The sequence below is a fragment of the Punica granatum genome, chromosome 8 (genome assembly GCF_007655135.1).
Source record: "Punica granatum isolate Tunisia-2019 chromosome 8, ASM765513v2, whole genome shotgun sequence".
NCBI lineage: Eukaryota > Viridiplantae > Streptophyta > Magnoliopsida > Myrtales > Lythraceae > Punica > Punica granatum.
Window position 1 is genome coordinate 14,363,939 of NC_045134.1, and position 19,378 is coordinate 14,383,316.

The 19,378-nt window shown below is 40.2% G+C and overlaps 1 protein-coding gene and 1 pseudogene across 1 annotated transcript; one reads left to right on the top strand and one right to left on the bottom strand.

Moving 5' to 3' along the window:
- Positions 1–6,157: 6,157 nt before the first annotated feature.
- On the bottom strand, positions 6,158–9,366 carry LOC116188765 (annotated as a pseudogene).
- Positions 9,367–16,663: 7,297 nt separating this feature from the next.
- On the top strand, positions 16,664–19,009 carry LOC116215921 (small nuclear ribonucleoprotein E-like). Its single transcript, XM_031551737.1, has 6 exons — positions 16,664–16,822; positions 16,947–16,973; positions 17,094–17,156; positions 18,255–18,333; positions 18,417–18,462; positions 18,594–19,009. Exons 1-6 carry the CDS (start codon positions 16,781–16,783, stop codon positions 18,601–18,603), a joined length of 267 nt encoding a protein of 88 aa, XP_031407597.1. The 5' UTR covers positions 16,664–16,780; the 3' UTR covers positions 18,604–19,009.
- The last annotated feature ends 369 nt before the right edge of the window (positions 19,010–19,378 follow it).

Here is a 19,378-nt window from a genome sequence, read left to right on the forward strand (position 1 = left end):
CATGAATTTGTAAATCATTGATTAGAAGAATATCACCTAAAAGGATTGGCGTGAATGGCTATCATTCGATTCGTATATCAGCCGCAGTCAACTCTATTTGAACGAGAGGCCAACTTGACTTATTCGCATGTTTTAGATTATCGGAGAATCCGAATTACCAGCCGTCCCATTATTTCATGAAACTCTGTTCAAAGTCGAGCGCAAATAATATATGTGTGTGTTTATATATATATATATATATATATATAAGTAGACTGGAGGATTTGAAATGCAATTTATCGAAAAATAGCTGCACCAGGAATGCGGAGGCTGCCTTTCCTTCGCTTATATTTTCTGCTCTCGAACTTAGTATTTACTTTTCCCTTTTTTTTTTTCAATAACGATGAATTTATTCTTTCAAAATCCAACACTCCACAAATCCATGAATTCAAATAAATCCATGTACAAACACATGTACAGATTGGCTATACAGACAAGGAGTGAACACACAACTTTGTGAACTACTTATCCACTTACGCTAACCCTTGAAGTTATATTTACATTTCCTTAGTTGCATTCATCCCACTATACATTCGAACGAGTTTGCATTCATCCTACTATACATTCCAACGAACTGCTTAAGCGACTTGACAAATCATGTATGATTCTAATCAAAAGATCAAATTCTGTCCCCTGGATTTCCAAGGCTGCCCCGGGTAAACGAAAAATGAACATTTACAATCCAACCACATCGATATAACGAAAAATATTATAGTGCTTTTCATGTACAAGGAAGAGTGGCTGGAGTAGGCCCCACCCCTCGCACCTAAAGAACCTTTTTTTTTTTTGAATTTCTTTGATAAAAGGCAGTCGGAATGCAAAAGATAAGCCGAAAAGTAGAAAAATGAAAACCGACTTTGTATGTGTGGACCCCTTTTTTTTCTCTTATCCAAAAGAAAAAAAAGGGGGGAATTTTTCTGACTTTCCATCATATTGTTAGAAAATCGAATACATGTACAACGAAAATTTTAAAATCGGTAAAAATTAATTTTTTATCGCATGCTCATTTAATCGAAAAAGTCAATATCGAATCTTGACATGAGAAATCACCTTATAATATATAGATAACAATATATAATGAATTCACAAGAAATTACAATCTTTATACTTACTCTTGTCGGATTCGAGTCGTTTTGATTGATCAAAGCAACCATCCAATTGTCTGGTCTCTAGCTCGTCCACACGAACGTGTCAACATTGAGTATAACCTACTGTCGACTCGCTCACTCCAATTTAGGTCACGAAACTCGAATGGAATCGCCACGAAAGGGGAGGACTGCTCAAGGATGTCTTGGACAACTTCGATTCAACGAAATGAAAGTCGGGATAGCCTCCGATCGGCAAAGGAAGGGCACGACTGAGTAGAGCAATTCTCGGCCGACTCTCTTTTTCTTTCTCTTTCGCTTTCGGGTCTTGAGATTAATGACACACTTAGGATTAATCGTAAGATACTATATCTATATATAGATTCTTAGATTTACCCTAGGGATCTAATTGCAACTATTAATTAATCTATATTAATTAATTAATCACAAATTAGTCCTTGCACTTTAAATATTCTAATGACTTGTTCTCCAATTATGAAAGAAAGATCAATCTTATCCTTAACACAAGTTTCCATTAATAGATAATCTATTTATAAAAACTCTCCAAATAAGAAAACTCTTGTATTTCCTTAATTAGATTTATCCTTGATGTTGGATTCGGCTTCAGGATGGCTAGCACCCTTGCAACCACATTGCAAGCCTCATTCGATAATTAATTCCTAATTAACTTCCTTAATTATATCTTTTCTTGGTTTAAACATGCTTAATGTGCGTGACTAACTAGATTCATCCCCACATAGCAATGAGATTATAATATCAAATCATTTGACATTATCATAAACTCTTTTAACCAAAAGCATAATTTCTAAAATGCCCTCGGTTCCCAAAGTTCATGAGTAACGCGTAGCAGCATATCATGACAATCCAAATGGTGACTAATGTATAATTAAAATTTTTTAATGAACATGTGAGCGTACACACCATGCATTGAGTCCCTTCACTAAAAGATCTCGATCTAGCCAGAACTACGATAAATGTCAAACCTTTTAGCTGATCATATAGATTCTCTAATTTTTTTTCTTAGATTTGTAAAACTTAAATAGAAATTCTTTTCTATTCAAGTCTATCTATCCCGGTCGAGAATTTCCTAATCTAGAATAAAATTCACATCCATAGAACATTTTCTCTGTTTACTCAAATTAGTGAATCTCGTCTTGATTAGACACCTACCTCCAAGTATGACTAACTAAAACCACTATCTGTCGAATACTTATGCTAAGTAAAAATACATTAATAGTATCAAATTCTAATTACTCATACATGAGATAGCATTCCATTTTAGGTTTAAGGGTTATATGCACTAATACGGTCTAGATAATATTCATTGACATTAGTAAATTATCATATGAATATTATCTGAACATCACGTTCGATTACTTATCATATAAGTATCCATATGTATGTCATAACAACAGTTATCAGATAGCATGAGACTCACTGCTCCATCTTCATTAGTATCTATATACCAATCATGAATACAACAGAGGTGACGATTTATCCAAAGAGATAATGCCAGATTAAGTCTCTTATCGTCGTGAACAGTTTAAAAATATTCTTACCGAATTACTCCGTCACTCATATTCTTAACTCTTTAATAATGAGTCATTCAAAATATTTTAAGGACTTTATTCTAATAAACATAGTCAATATATTACTAATAGAATAAACCACATTGCCATAAAAGGAAGGGAAAAGTATAAAAACTCCGGTCGGGACAAATTGCACTATATTTTTTTGTTAAGGACAATTAACCCCCATGTGTACTCCGTTAGATATAAGGGGTTACTGCATTAATTTTTTCATTTTCAGTTTTCAATCTTTAGCCTTTTAATCATGTTGGTTCTAAATCTTTTTCTTCTATCATTCCTATCCTAAAATTTCCATTTTGTCTAATTTTAATCCTATAAAGAAAATCTAAAGGGAATGAGGGGTCAGGGCCGCCAATCAGCGACCCTGACCCCTCCACTAAGGCCGCTAGCACCCACGGAGGACACCGGGGACCTCGATGGAGGGGTTAAGGTCGCCGATTGGCGGCTCCGACCCCTAATCAACCGGGGACCTCCGACTTGGAGTCCCCAGTCGATTCGGGGTAGGGGTCACCAATCAGTGACCCCGACCCCTCCACGAGGTCGTCGGTATCCTCCGTGGGTACCGGGGACCTCGGTGGAGGGGTTGAGGTCGGGGTTGCCGATTGGCGACCCTAAGACCTTCGACTCGGAGTCCCCGATCGATTCGGTATCGAGGTTGCCAATTGGTGATCCTGACCCCCTCCACCGAGGTTGCCAATTGGTGATCCTGACCCCCTCCACCGAGGTCGCCAGTACCCACGGAAGACGCCGAGACGGAGGACGCCGGCAACCCCGAATCGACCGGGGACTCCGAGTCGGAGGTCCCCTATCGATTCGGGAGGTCCCCGGTCGATTCGGGGTCGCCGATTGGCGGCCCCAACCCCTCCTTCCCTTTCGATTTTCTTTATAAGACTTAAATGAAAAGTTTAGGATATGAATGATAAAAGAAAAAGATTTAGAACCAAAATGATTAAAAAGCTAAAAATTGAAGATTGAAAATGAAAAAAAATTAATATCGTAACCCCTTATGTCTAACGGAGTATACCACATGCGGGCTAATTGTCCCTAACAAAAAAATATGGTGCAATTTGTCCCGACTCCAAATCATAAGGGGGGTTTTGTACTTTTCCTTAAAAGGAATTATCCAAATACATAAACCGACGCTAAAGCATATCACTAACACATATATTATATATATTATGTTGTTTGGTTTTAGAATCAATCATCATATATTCAACATCCCACCTCCTTCCCATAAAAACCCCCTTGCTCGAGCCGCCGCGTTCAGCCTCGGTTGGGCTTGTTCAGCGGGCTTCCCTCTTCCCTCTCCTTGTAGTTAACTTTCTCCCTCCCTTACACTCGGACCAATGGGCGTGAGTTCGGTGCTCCTACCACCACCGGTTCTGTCTTGGTAGAGCGTCATTGCCCCCAATCGTCTTCGTCCGTTGTCCTCAATGAACTTCCATGCCACTGAGCATCTTTAAACCGCTATAAGCTTCGGTTTGTAGCCTCGTTTGCCCCCTACTGTGGTCTGTTTGCAGCTCTGCCCTTCCCACCGGCGGTCCCAAGCCGCTGTGACTACCTCCTTCCCTTTCTCATCACAAGACTTCGGCTAGATCGTGCTCATTCCGATAAGAAATGGTCGGATCTTGCTCGAATCCAACCAAAACTGAGCAGATCGAGCATGGTCCGACCGTTTATGGTCAGTTCTTGCTCGAACTGACGAGATCGAACACGATCTAGTCGGAGTCACGGGGAGGTCCATTCAAACCTGACAGTCAGTCGAGTCATATCAGTGAGAATGGGTCGGGTCGGATCAATGATGATAGGTCGAGTCGAAACAGCAGGGTGTGAGATGGACACTCACTTCGGGTCGGGCAAATCGGGAGGGAGGAAGCCAGGTCTCTCTATATTAAAGTTGTGCTGACGATGTCCCGGCGGTCGTAGGGGCCCTGACTCTTCCTTCTCTAAGTATCCGGAAGCATGTAGTGGGGGTCTCCCCTTTCCATCGGGGCCGCACCCGAGCCCTCTCTGGGAGCTCAGATTCCGAGCAGTGCGAATGGTGCTCACATTTATTATTTTCCGGTGGTGGGAGTGCAACGGCTATGGCGATATACGCGTTTCTCCATGGTACCAGCATTGTGAAAGGGCTCTCCTTCACCCCCCTCCAGTCCAACCTCTCCCTCCCTATGGTGGCAGACTTTCATCTTCAGCAACTCCGCTCCACGCAGCGATAGTATCTTTGCCCACCACGATTATGATCACGGTTTTAACCCAGTCGCCTATGCCAGTCTCTGGTCTGAACCGATCAAAAAGCTTGAATTCTCTGATTTGAAAGTTTGCCTCCTTAGTTTGATTGTCACTGGTTTGAACTGATCTAGGAATCCTTGATGCTTTGCTTTGGTTCTTTGATTTGACAATCTGTCTGATTGGTTTAATTGTCGCTGATTTGAACCAATCTAGAAATCCTTGCTGCTTTGGTTTGATTGTCTAGGGACCGGGTTGTTCACTGTGATCTGTGATGGATTATTGCACCGAGTACAGGTTCTAGACCCTTACTGCCTCTACTTCTCTTTTTCACATAGTGGCACCTCTACATGGATTGCATCCGGCTCTACTTCCCAGCATCAACTGGGTCCATATAGAGTTCAGTTATAAGAGATTAGGAACATATATACCGTAATTGGAAAGATTTCTACAATTGTATCAATGTTATCACATTATATTCTTTCATTTGCAGTGATCCTGACAGATTTGTTGTATTTTTCTATCCTTGTAATCTTCTATTGAACATTTTTATCATGCACTCTTTGTCATCAATGGACATTTATTGATTTGTTGAGCCATAAAAAATCATATATTCAAATTTAGTTGTCGTAATTGTCAAAAATTTAACAATTAAGACAATATTCTCAAATTACAATCAAGGGATCATATTTCATACCTGTAAAACAAATCGTATGTTATATCATCAAACATATTCCTAGTATTCGTTACATTTACCAAACACAATAATTTCACATTCAAACCTATAATGCAAATAAGAACAATCTTAAGGAAAAAAAAATTTCATGTAATTTTAATGTTCCTTACAATCCAAATACACTCGAACCAAATGCCCCGTCCCCTAACTCAATTTAGGATATTGACAAATTGATTGAGACATGACTTTACCGAGGCGACCATTGCTACGGCTATTGAGAATCATTCATAACCTTTACAATTAGTTCAACACAGATCATTAGCAACAACTAGTAAATAAAGATCATAGTTGCCTCTCCTCCAAGAGTCACATGCTTCATCCGTCTCAATGAAAATTGTCCACAATTTTAATAGATAATCTGAGGTGAGGTACTATTACCGCCAAATGGGAAAAAAAATATGAGCAGAAGCTGTTCCACGTAATGGGAAAAAGAAAGCCACAAGAGTCGAGTTCCATAGAATTCAATAGCCTTTAGCAATCGTCTTCACAAAGGAAAGTACTGAAATCAAGGTTCCTATAGCAAGGATCAATTGAAGAAGGTCTTTTCTATTCCGATGGCTCAACAAAGAACAGTAGCTTAAGTTCACTTCTAAGATGGATTCCCCGTCCAAGAAAAAAACCTGAGGAGCACATATTTGTAAAAGCAAGAAAGAGTTACAAATTTAAATCAACAAAAACTCATCAAATCAAAAGCATTGAGAAAAACTAAGAGAATTGCATTCGAAACTTACTGGCAAAGTATTCAAAAGGGCTAACGTAAGAGAAACATGGTATGTCAAAATTAAAATCTTTTCCATGACACGCGGAACGTATGCACCAACACTGGATGCCCAGAGGCATGGTGTAGACGATGTAAAGTGAACTGAATTTGACAATAAGAAGAAATCCCCAGCATACACGAAACTCCCACTGCAGTTTCTCTCTATAAGTTCTGAGATTTGAGAAATGGGCAGCGGTGTTTGCTCAATTCGAGAGCACTCAGGAGAAACATATGGGCTGAAGTATGTGACCTCAACCCACATCGAACCCTGGTTCTTTATTGGAGTGAAGCAAGACTCATCCTGCATTCGTCAAAAAACCTTTAGAAACAATGGTATTTTGGATCTAAAATTACACAAAGATTACAGCCAGCCTAGATAAAGGGTTATCTATTAACTGAGGTCCAACAACCTCGATTTATGCTGAGCGTTGTCTCTGCAATTCAATATTGTAATTAACAATCATCAACTCGAAGCCTAGCTTGGAGCAAAACCTGTTAACAGAGACAGCTGCTTCCATTAACAATGTGAGACCACCCATCACCACATTTCCTGAGCTTGATAACCTCCTTAGCATTCAAGCAGCGTGCATGCTTTTCTATGCTACCGCTACCATCATTATGATCTGTGGTGTCCATATTAGAGCAAGGCGTGCTAATGAAGGCAGTAAGATCGTCAAGGCAAGTACATACATTATCCACATGCTGTATGGTCTCTTTTTCTTCCAACAAACCCAAAGGGACACAATATCCCTTCTTGCTGCTGCCTTTCCCCACATATTGAGTATGATTTGATTCCTGATTCGAATCTATGTCTATTAAAGAAGTTACCTCCACCCAATCTTGTTTGTCACGAATGAGTATGTCATCTAAAGCCACTATCATATCGCCTGGAGACAAATACCCGTGCAAAGGTGAGGAATATGGTACTTCCAGAACCTGTGTAATGTGCTAATATTAGCAAAACGAAGGATGTGTCATGCAAGTGGTATTCTTAAATATGTGTCTCCAGTAGTCTCAATTTGTTTTAGGCACGTGAACGAGACCCACAGCATGAATGTCCAGTCGATTGAAGAAGCCTAATATTAATGTGTTTACTCTTCTCGTTTCTGAAGTCATGTAAGTTCTTTTTCTTATCCCGTATTGCATTGTGCCTGTCTAGAGGAAACAAGTGTATCTAAAAACAGCCACGTACCATTGGGCCTTGAACATGCACATACAAAGGAAACAAAACAGACGGCAAGAGCAACAATATCAATCCACAGATTGCACAGCACTGCAAGAAGATGAATATTCATGAGTACAATAGGTGCAAAAGTGATTGTTAAGAAATTATTGACTATATAATAATTGTCAACATGACATGGACTGCGTGAAAAACAAAACTCCGTGATATATATGCACATAAGGAATGAGACAAAGACGGCAATTTCACCACTGCATTGTGCCAAATACCGACACAGTATATGCGGAGAGCAGATATACGTTGTAACGCCTGCAGTGACTCCTGATTTAAAGCCACCAAAGCATCGGGAAACAGAACTGCGATGAAAATGGCAACATGTTCCACCTGTACTCCATCACTGCTTTTCATTGAAGCTTAGTTACTAAATTGGTTCCTTTCAAATACACTAATAAATTACATAGAGCATATATGTGTTCGTTATCATTCTAGCCTTCTGACTTATTTTTATCACAGATTTATGAACAATGTGGCACATGATCTAAACTTCAGAATTTGACTTTTCAAATTTATCTATTACTAGGTTTCAAAATCCTCACCTCTAGAAAATGGAGCTAACACAATTTTAGTTTCTCACTATACAATCTAAAGATGAATTGCTTAAAAAACAAAAAAGGTTAATGGTACTCACCTGGTAGCAGCAATAGCATGCCCAATTTCATGGGCACATACGGAAATCATTGTAGATGAAACTATAAATCCGGTATTAGCAAGTGAAATTTTCAAGCCATAGACCTGCGATGAATATCAGAGTATTGGACTTGGAACAACTGGATTGTCATAAATGAATTCATCCATGAACAAGGGTAATGATAAGTAACTGTAGGAGAAACCCCAAAAACAAGCTTGCTGAGATTGGCGTTGCTTTTGTGAAGATGTAGGAACCCTGCTAGCTCCCAAAGGAGGAACTGCGAATCCATGAGAGGTTAATGGAAGGTCAAGGTTCGTAATATGAGGAGCTCACGGCACATATACTCAGTATGAACAAGGAGGACATGGATCTGTATTCATTATTATGTCTCTACTTTATGACATCCCAACTTTAGTATGTTATTGTTGTTAACAGGTACCATCCAATTGTCCAACATGAATGAACTTTGTCCTTTTAGCAATGATAAGAGAATCATCTAATGTATTACTTAAAATACAAGAACTTTAGTGACTATTCATGTTGAATGAAGACATCGGCACAAACTAGAGCAAGGACAATCATTAAGGTTGCTCCAAAGCCCACGCCCATCGAAAACCAAACTCGCAAATACCTGCATATATGGAAAGTGCGCGTCGGCAAGAAACTTCTGCAGCAGGATCTAAATAAACCAAGGTAATTATTAAAGGTGAAAGGCTAAGGAGAAGCACCTTGCATATCTTCTGCCAAAACGGAAGATGGGCTCGGTAAATCCATATATCTGGAGGTCACAATACCTGAAAAAACCGGCCATAATCGATGAAATTTCATCGAAACTACAGGAATGGAGGGGAAATAATCATGGTGAATATCAATGAACGAAATTTGTAACCTACCAACAGGATAAGGTGCAGGAAAGACGAGGCCTTGTGGCAGCTGAGACCTGGGACACATTGCGCAGAGGTAACACACTAAGAGGATAACTGAAGTCTCTTCTTCCCCTTTGTAACCCAAACCTCCTGAATCTCCTTCCTCCTTCCATCACTCCCTACCTATGATTTGTTAACTTGTGACATTCCCTTTCAGTCCCATGATGTCTTCCCCCAAATTTTAGATCCCATTCAAGATTCCAGCACATAGTTTTTCTGTCGTATTTACAACCTTAAAAAATCACAAAATGTTGTCTTTCCTCAGGAACTTATCCAAGAGCACCTGACTTACAGACAGATTTTCAGTCCCTCATCAAATTTTGCCACCAATTTAGCCTGAACGTTGGGGTACACTGAACTGAAGATAAGACCAATTCAAGCACCGACAATCAACTAGGAATTCAATTCATGCTACTCATGAGAAGCTGCCCAAGCTAAAGCGAGCATCAGCAAATGCAAACCTATCGGGGCAAAGCAGCTCAAATTCCCGCCGACCACAGAAAGAAGGAGTTCCATTCACAAAATTGATGCAAAATTGTTTTCGATTACCCTGGTGAAAGACATGAATTGGAATAAACCGAAGGGTACTTGAAACCTTGCAACTGAAGGGATCAGAGGAGACGGATTAAGATGGGACGAAGTGCCAGTGAGACTAGAGAAGCTCAAGACCTCAGCTCATTGGCGATTGACGGCAGGAGATATCATCCATGCGTAAAAGATGAACTCAACGGCGATTTTGCACGAGCTCAGCTCTTGAAGAGTTCATCCATCAGAAATATCGTTATATAGGTGTGCGCACCCGAATTTCGTCTCATCGGGGCACGCATGCGCGCACCTAAATGCAACGCGGCTTGGGAGTGTCCACCTTCCCGGGGACGCGCGACGGACGCACGTGAGAAGGAGTGGCCACTTGCCATTTTACGATCCGAAGGTCGAGGGTCGGCAAGTTACTCGGGTCTAGGGGTACGGAGTACACCTAAGATGCTAAGGCAATGGTCTATACGAAACCGAAAATTCCGAATTCGGGAGTTCTATTACGCGTGAGCCTATATCCCACACGCCCTTTCGGTACTCTAGCTTGTCTAGGCTTGCCATTTTAATTTAATTACCGCTTGATTAAGTTCCTCTCATCTTATGTGTTTTGACACCGTAAATTCGAATAAACACTCTGACCGTCCGCTCTCCGACTGGGATTTTACATGAATATATGTACAATATGAAACCTTACATTGTTCTCTCAAATAAATAAAAGGCAAGCTACTATGACTAAATCCCGGTCGGTTCGCATTCGGCCATGATTTCACTCATGGTCACCGTATAGTTTTGGAAAAAACCGAAAATTAAATTAAATACGCACTCGGTATATGGGGGTATTGGACCCCGTGATCGACGGTTATGGTCGTTGGACCCAGTGTGAATTGAGTCCTAAAGGATCGGGCTCGATCCGCATAACAATCAAGTGCAAAAGATGTAACAAGCAAGCTCAAATAAACAAACAATGGGGTTTTGTTATCGCCGAATTTACGTGAATTAACTGATTATTAACCGAGGTATCTTGGCATACAAATCCTACCTTAAAACAAACAAAATGGGTGATAGATAGGGTATGTAGCATTCAGCATTATTTTGACGGACCCGACAGACGTGATGTCCATAGTCAAGTCTCGAATGTGTGGGTTGTTTTTAGATTATTCTGTATCGTGACAATATGGCTTTTACAGATTAAGAGTATTTTCACCTAAAACCCAAAACCTAGCCCTCTATTTGACTATTGCCCATGTTTGATTTAAGCCGAGTTTGAGATTAATCAGTTTTTCCATGTTTTAACCCGTTCTAAACACAAACCTATACTAGAGTGACGGCAGGACAAGAACCGATAGTCATCCCCCTTGAATCGAAAAATATGTGTGTGTATAAAAAAAAATCAAGATTACGTAGCACGCATCTCAATGCTTTTGAAATTGTGAATTTAAAAAGGGAGTGACTAACAGTTCTTGAACTGTCGACGCGATTACAGATTATTAATCGGTTCGTACAATTCATTTAAAAGGGTCAAGTGATTTAATTTAGCCAAATTTAACGTCCCGATTATTCCGTATGTAGAATTTTAGGTTAATTAGAAATTTGCCGAATGCTTTAATTTACGGGTTTCGAGTCGTCGAGATAGCCATTAGTTGACCGCCCGATAAATTCTAATTTTCGACACTATCACGTTGTACATATATAATTACAAAAATAGAATATTTAAATGGGGCACATACATTGTCGGTGGGTGATCCAAGTAGGAAAGGGTCGGATATTTTTAGAAAATGTCCAGGGAACTGAATTGAACTATTTCAAAAGAGCAAGGACTGATTTGAAAATTCTAAAAAAATTAGAGACTTATTTGAAAATTCTGAAGAAATTGGGGATTGATTTCAAAATTCTAAAAAATTTGGGGACTATGTAAAAATTACTGAAAATGTCCTAGGACTTATTTGAAATGAATTTGAAAATCTGGACTGATCTGAAAACAAAAAAAGGCCCCAGGACTAAACTGAAACAACTTGGAAAGTTCCTTGGGATTCTTGGAAAAATTATGGAAAATCCAAGGACTGATTGAAAAATAGTAAAATGGCCGGGACTTGATTGAAAATAATTTTGAAATTCGGGGTAGATCTTAAAAAATAAAATACGTCCTCTGGACTGAAATGTGACAAAACAGAAAGTTCGTAAAATCGAGTTCGAGACAAATCCGATCACCCACGCGACCCAAGAACACTCATTTGACATCATATCCATCAAGCAAGCATTAATATTCAGGAATGGATCCCTAATCATGCTACTAAGTTGAGAATTTACCTAGTTCGGGAAGTTGAGGGGTGATTCTGTAAAATAAAAAAATAAAAAAATCGCCGGACGGATTAGGCTGTGAGGATGATTGGGCCGGATGGGCCTGCTGGGCCGGACTGGGCTGAGATCCGGATTTGGATTGGGCCGAACGGGCCTGCTGGACCGGACTGGGCTGAGATCCGGATTGGATTGGGTCGGACGGGCCTGCTGGACTGGACTAGGCAGAGATCCATATTGGACTGGGCCGAACTGGGCTGCTATTGGGCCGGCGAAGCTGGGCTGGGCTAGACGCTGGTCGACTGGGTCGGATGTTGATGGGCTGGGCCGCCGCCGCTGGACTAGACGCCGCTGCTGGATTGGACCATCGCTGGGCGGCTGGGCGACGCACACGCACGGCCGCGAGGTGAGGGGATCCAGGAGTTCGAGCCGTGGGCGAGAGGGCGACTGAGCTGAGGGGTCTCGGCGCCGAAACGAACTACGGTTTTCGAGGGACTAAACGAGCTGAGGGATCGTGAGTTGTGGGCGAGCTGAGGGAGTTCCGGTTTGAGGTCGAGCTGGGAGTTCCGGAACCGGCTGAGGGAGAATCGTGAGCTGTGGGCGTTTTCGGATCCGAGACCACCCGAGAGAGAGAGCGAGAGAGAGAGAGCTCCCCTTTTTTTTTTTTCGAGTTCCCTCCCCCCTCTGCCGCCGAAATCCGCGAGGAAGAAAAAGAAGGAAAAAGAATCGAATTCGGGCGAGATTTTCGCCGGAATTCTTGCGAAAGATCCGAAGAAAATCCCGGTTTGGTTGCAGGGACCAAAATGAAAGGAAGGAAAAAGGAAGGAGGAAAGAAGAAGAAAAGGAAAAGAAGTGGGCGGGAAGAAAAGAAAAGAAAAGGAAAGTCAAAATGGTCGTTTGACCTTTGACTTTTTTTTTTTTTGGTGTGGGCAACGGTCGGTCAGATCAGCTCTGACCGACCCTGCCCATCCGTCTTGTCGGTCAGGCTGGCTCTGACCAACTTGACCCTTTTTTTTTTAAAGAAAATGTGATAAATTGGGAAATGACAATTTTGCCCCCCCGGAGCCGATGGACCGAAATTGGGTGCTGACAATAGGTAATAAGTATGAAATTGTACAAAAGATGAATTTACATTTCGAAGATCATAAAGCGTTTAGTTTAACAGATTTTGATTGTGGAAAATGACAACTGATTATGTAGTGTGTTGAGTTAAAGTTTTTAACTTGAAAAATATGTATTTTTGTTGCGTAGTGTGTTAAGTTAAAGTTAAAGTTAAAATTTTTGTAATTTTATCTGCAAAATCAAATGGAGCTTAAATCATTTTCCTTTTATTGTTGCTATTTGTGGAACTTGTCTTATCAAATAAACCAAATCTGTCTTTTTTGTTATTTGTCGGAGGGAAATTCTCGACCGGCTGAGGTTAGATTATTCCGAGGGCTTGGGACTAGTATGGAGCCGCCATTGACTGTTTTCATATGCCGATTAGCCACCTATGCAATCCATTAAAAGGTGAAAATACTAACCTTCTATGAATTTAATTGTTAGTCTTGAGCTAGTGATCCGAATTTGAGGGCCCTATTACGATCCTATTGCTAACAAGCAATAATCTCGCTCGAATCGGTACCTAATCCTGCGGTTCATTTCCTAATTTGTCGATTTTAAAATTGAAGTCCAATATTTTATCCTCGAGAGTCAAGGCCTTATTAGAATATATACATGTACACTAGAAGTGTGCACGGGTACCGCGTATATCCGGAATCGATCGGAACCTACCCGTTAGGGTAGGGTCCGAGTAATTCGTATTGAAAATAGGATAGGTTCCGGGTAGGAACCGGTGAAAATCGATTCTGGTTGCAGTTGTTGCCTACAGGGTACCCGGAACCGGTTATTTATTAAAAAAAAAGATGAAAGAGTAAAGTTACTGTCTTTTCTAATGAATCAGAACATAGACACTTTGTTGTGTGAGATCGTATTATGAATGTTTAATTTTATCGATAGATTAATGATACATTATTTTTTTTGTTGATTAATCTAAATCTTTGTTGATATTCTATTTGGCGTAATTATTGATTATGTATGTGATATTTTCGATTTTATATAACCAGAGAAAAAAAATTTACAGGTTCCAATAGAGTACCTAGAACCTGTGGTATAATACATGTTTTGGATAGGTTTCGGTTTATGATTCAACATGGTAGGGTCCGATTCCAAAATCTTGGAACCTGTCCCTTATAGGGTAGGGTCCGGGTATCGTGAAAAATACAGGGTACTCGAAACCGATCACCCTTAATGTACACACGAGTACTCCTCTTTACGCGCATTCATTTCTCATTCATGCCCATACATTGACATCTCATGACATGAAAGATAGATCGGGCCAAGTGGATTCCTAAGACCAAAGTGGGCCTAGAGCCCAAAAAATCAAAATGGATCTAGCGAAAATTTCTAAGTCCAATTCCTAGGTCTAGTCAATTTTAGAATGTGTTTGGATTTAAATTTGAGTTGAGTTGAGTTTTATCCCATGTTTGGTTTCAAGATGGTATTTTAGAATCACAATTCTAACTTTAACTCTACCCACTACAAAACAAAATAACTCATACAAAGTCAAAGAGTGGACCCTATTTATACCACTTTTTTTCCACAATAAAACAACATAACACATACAAAGTCAAAGGTGGGCTCCATTTATACCATTCAAAATCAAAATCAAAATCTGATTTTAAAATCTTACTATGAAACCAAACGCAACCTTAATTTTAATGAGTTTGTAATGATTGTATTGTTGAATTATGAGAAAAGGTGTGAAAAAGTAATGAATAGTTGAAACAAAATAATAATTAAATAATGATTGTTTTGTTAAATTATGATAAAAGTGTGAAAAGTAATAAATAGTTGAAATAAAGTAATGATTAAGTAATAATTGTGTTGGTGAATTGAAGATAAGTGGAGTTGAGTTAAAAAAATTTAAATCCTTTATATTTTTTGAAATTTTCAATTTTTATGAAGCCACCCGATCTGATTCAACAAACTAATCCCAAAAAATTAAAGAAAATCCTAATTCCCTCGAGGCTAAGATAACCTTTCCTATTAAACCTAGGACTTCTCTAAGTGGGTGTATTATAACCCGAAAATCATGAGTTTAAGGGGCGAATTTTCGTGATTAACCAAATTGAACTTCGATTGACCAATTAAACATCCCATTGACACCTAAAACCTCAAGAATTCATTTCGGCCGAGGCAAGCGCCCAAGCACAGATTCAATCATTCTAATTATTCAACCCATGTTAGCTAATTTAATCCAATTTGACCCTAATTCCTAAGCACCCGTGAGCTTAGCCAGCCAAATTAAGACAGTTTCATCCCTCTAAGCAACCAAACCCTCTCGGCCACTATCCTAAATACACAGACCCGAGAGCTAACAAATTGAAACAACCCTATTTAAGCCAATTGAACAAGTTTTTCACCCGGCCATCTAAGATCCGTGACTTAATAAGCATGATTTCAAGCATTTCGGACTCCATCGTTTATGACTTTGGACAAGATTTGCAATTTAACACCCTAGACTCAGTTGATTAAACTATAATCCACTCGGCCATGGCATCAAGAGATATCTTCGGGGATGATTCAAGCGTCTTATAATCATTACCCTGCTAGTATTAAGCATGTATTTAATTCAAAAATTAAAGAAAAGTAATGAAAAGTGCGAGGTTTCACTAGGTATTTACATACGTACTCAAGAAATGAAAGAATTCATCAACCCGGACTCGAGAAACAAGTAAATGAGCTTTACTTTTTATAAGGGTTATAGATTATAGATTACGTGCTGTCAAAAGGGAGCACCATTGGGTTTCATATATTAAATAATGTTATTATTATTGACCACAACCGGTGCGGTATGGGACTTTCACATTAATTTGGCATAGGTTGAAGCTAAACGTAGATGTGCAAGTCCAACGCTTTGTGGCGTCGACAAAACTAAAAAAAACTAAAAACGATTTTCAAAAATCCGATTTTCCTATACTAATATTTCTATAGCAATTTATTGGAAAGAAGATGTCCTTCATGACTACGTCATGTCAACTTAACGTGCCATTCATATTTGTCCTTCTCAGCCTCAATGGAGAATCCTACCTAACAGATATGGAAACGGGAGGGTCAAAATAACAATGATAACATAGCATTCTAATTAGGAAGGGATTGTATATTGACGATGACACCGCAGCTAACGAACAATGTGCCGTCGCATGGTATTGGCAATTCGATGTCCATAGCCACACATTCCCGATGCCTCGTGTCATGACAAACTCATGCCCATGAGAACAACTCTCACAGTCCGACTCCATCACTCGGTTTCGTTAAATTCACATTTGGTTTGCTCGGCCGATTTTATTCTATCTGCTTTGCCGTTGCTGTTCTTCTGTCTGTCCGACTTATATGGGGCCGTCATCCCTAAGCTCCCGAGGCCCATTCTGAACTTAATGGGGCTAAATTGGGCCCAAAGTGGGCCTAAAGTGGGCTTGGACCTCAGACGCCTCTCTGTCTCTCTCGGTGCCTTTCCGCGCTTCTGCATTTTTTGGCTCTTCGTTAGGGCTTCCTCTTAGCTAAAACCTTTCACCTCTGTAACTGCGAGAAGTATCAGAGCTCAGCTCAGACGAGGTAGGAGGGAGAGAGGGAGGGAGCATCGACGCAGCAGCAGCCATGGCGACCACCAAAGTCCAGAAGATTATGACCCAGCCTATTGTACGCTCTGATCTCTCTTCTCTACTCTAATCCCGCTTCACCTTCTTCTTATTCTGGTTTTTGGGCGTGCGTTTCACTCGCTTGTTTCTTGCTTGCTGACGTATCCTGTGCTTGTTGGCTGCAGAATCTCATATTCAGGTTTCTCCAAAGCGTAAGTGTATTCTTCTCCATCATTTGGTTCTCTGGTGAGCCATTCTCGCAGTTTAAATTTACGTAGTGGAATCGTGCTTATGGAATTTTGCCCTATCTCTGTTGGTTTTGGCGAATGCAGAAAGCACGCATACAGATTTGGCTTTTCGAGCAGAAGGATTTGAGGATCGAAGGCCGTATCATTGTAATAATCTAATTCTTATTTATGCTCTACTTCGTTATTCCGTCTAGAGCGCTTGATTTGTGTTGCTTGGTTGGATATTGCTATGCATAGCAGCATCCGGACCATAAATTCAAAGACAGGCGTCAAACAATGGTAGATTTGATTGCAGTAGGGCGTCTTACGTTTGAAGTCTGCTTGCTTGTATATTGGATTTGCTTAGCCTGCTCCCCATTGTTCGTATCGTTCGACTTGTCAAGTGTTGTTAGTTTGTTATGCATATACTTGGGCTGAGAAGATGTATGCTCCACTGAACATGCCTTCATTTGGATGATACAAGAATTGGAACTAGTAAAGAATTGTGTGATATTCGACAAAGTTTTCGTGTACTTAGTTAGAACTTGGATTCAGCTGTGAAGTAACTGATGCTAATGACATTTTAGCAACATGCTTTTTTATTAGATTAAATGGACATGCTAGAGTGATTTAGTGCATTTTATGTCCAGTTCCTCTACGTGATATATAAGTTGAATCCACTATTATCAGATTACTTTGTATGTCCCTGTGTAAGAATTTTCATTTGAGTTTATAAACATGTTTCAATGAGACCTCTTGGTGATTGACACCCATGTTGTTCTTTGAAAAAATGATGATGTACTAGTTCTAAATAAAAGGGGAAAAAAAACAAAAAAAGAGGCTGCCTGAAGCACTGAGCTGGCTGGACGCCGGCACTTAGAGATGCAAGCTAGGGGAGTAAGTGGGTTTAGATAACCCTGTAGTCCGGATGGAGACAGAGAGTCTTCTACAGAGACAGTGAGTGGGTTTAGATACCCCAGTAGGCCGGGTGGAGACAGTGTACTTCTATGGATGAGATGGGTGACTTGCACCAACAAGAAATGGAATCCTGTTTCATAGCTTAATAAGTTGACTACCGTATGATGAATGTTGCATGAGAAGGACTGCCATGATTTTGGACCTTCCTTGCTAGCTCACTGACCACACTGTTGTGCATGTCATTAAGTTTGTGGGGGTCCATCATGTTGTCATTTTGTTATTGCACTCTTCTGTTTCTACTGTTCTCATTAATTGGATCGTGGACCAATCATATTATCTGCTGTTCAGGGGTTCGATGAGTACATGAATCTGGTTTTGGATGATGCTGAAGAAGTCAACATTAAGAAGAAGACTAGAAAGTCACTAGGTAGGTTGCACTTCTTTGTACTCTTCCACTGTATGCTGGATACTCATTTGCTATTGCTGAGATAATCTGATAATATTGTGCAGGGAGGATCTTGCTCAAAGGGGACAATATAACTTTGATGATGAACACGTAATCTCTCTCTCTCTCTCTCTCTCTCTCTCTCTCTCGTTCCCCCTCTCTCTCCCTCTCTCTCCCCCCCTGACACTAGTAATCAAACTCTAGTCTTCTCTATAAATTAATTCCTCTCTTATGATCTTCAGGGGAAAATGATTCAATGAGTTTTTTGGGTTGTGCTTAATCTAGTGGATTAAGCTTTCTGCTGAAGTCTCCTGTGTCGAACCCCCAGTGCAACTCCAGAAGTCCGTGTGGCATCAACACCTACTTAGACATGTAGCCAGATATGCTGCTTTTTGTCCAGTGTGCTTATCCCTGTGAGATCTGTAGTTTAAAAACCATCATGATTTTCCAAGTGTCATAGTTCAATATGCTTTTCTCTAGGACGATTTTAAGTTTGGGGATTGGTTATGTCGTAGCCGATATTATCAGTGCTTATGCTCTTAACACACTGAGCTTCAGAACACCCCTTTGAATAGCCCTAACTTTGGGGTGGGATGAAATTATGCTGCATCTGATTCTTTTAGCTAACTTTGATGAAATTCGGCCAACGGGAGCCTTACCACTCTCTTCATATACATGAACAAGAGAACTCTTCTACTAAAAACAGATTGATACTTTTCAGGGTGGATACAGTAGCAATATATCAAGACCATGTCATTCAATCCTCTGCATATGCAGGTTCAAGTGCTTCGATCAACCAAAAGGAATCCTCTTTAGTCTTTACGAGCTGATACGAGATACTGCTTTCTTACAAGCTTGATAGGAGAAGCCATTGGTACTCGGTAGAGACCCTAGAGATAAATAGCACAAGCTATAACCACAACTACAACAAAAATAAGACCATTATTGACGCCTTCTGCCTCTGTCGGAGGGCATACGTATTTTTGCCATAAATATGTCGCACCCAGCCTTATTCCTAAGTTAAGAG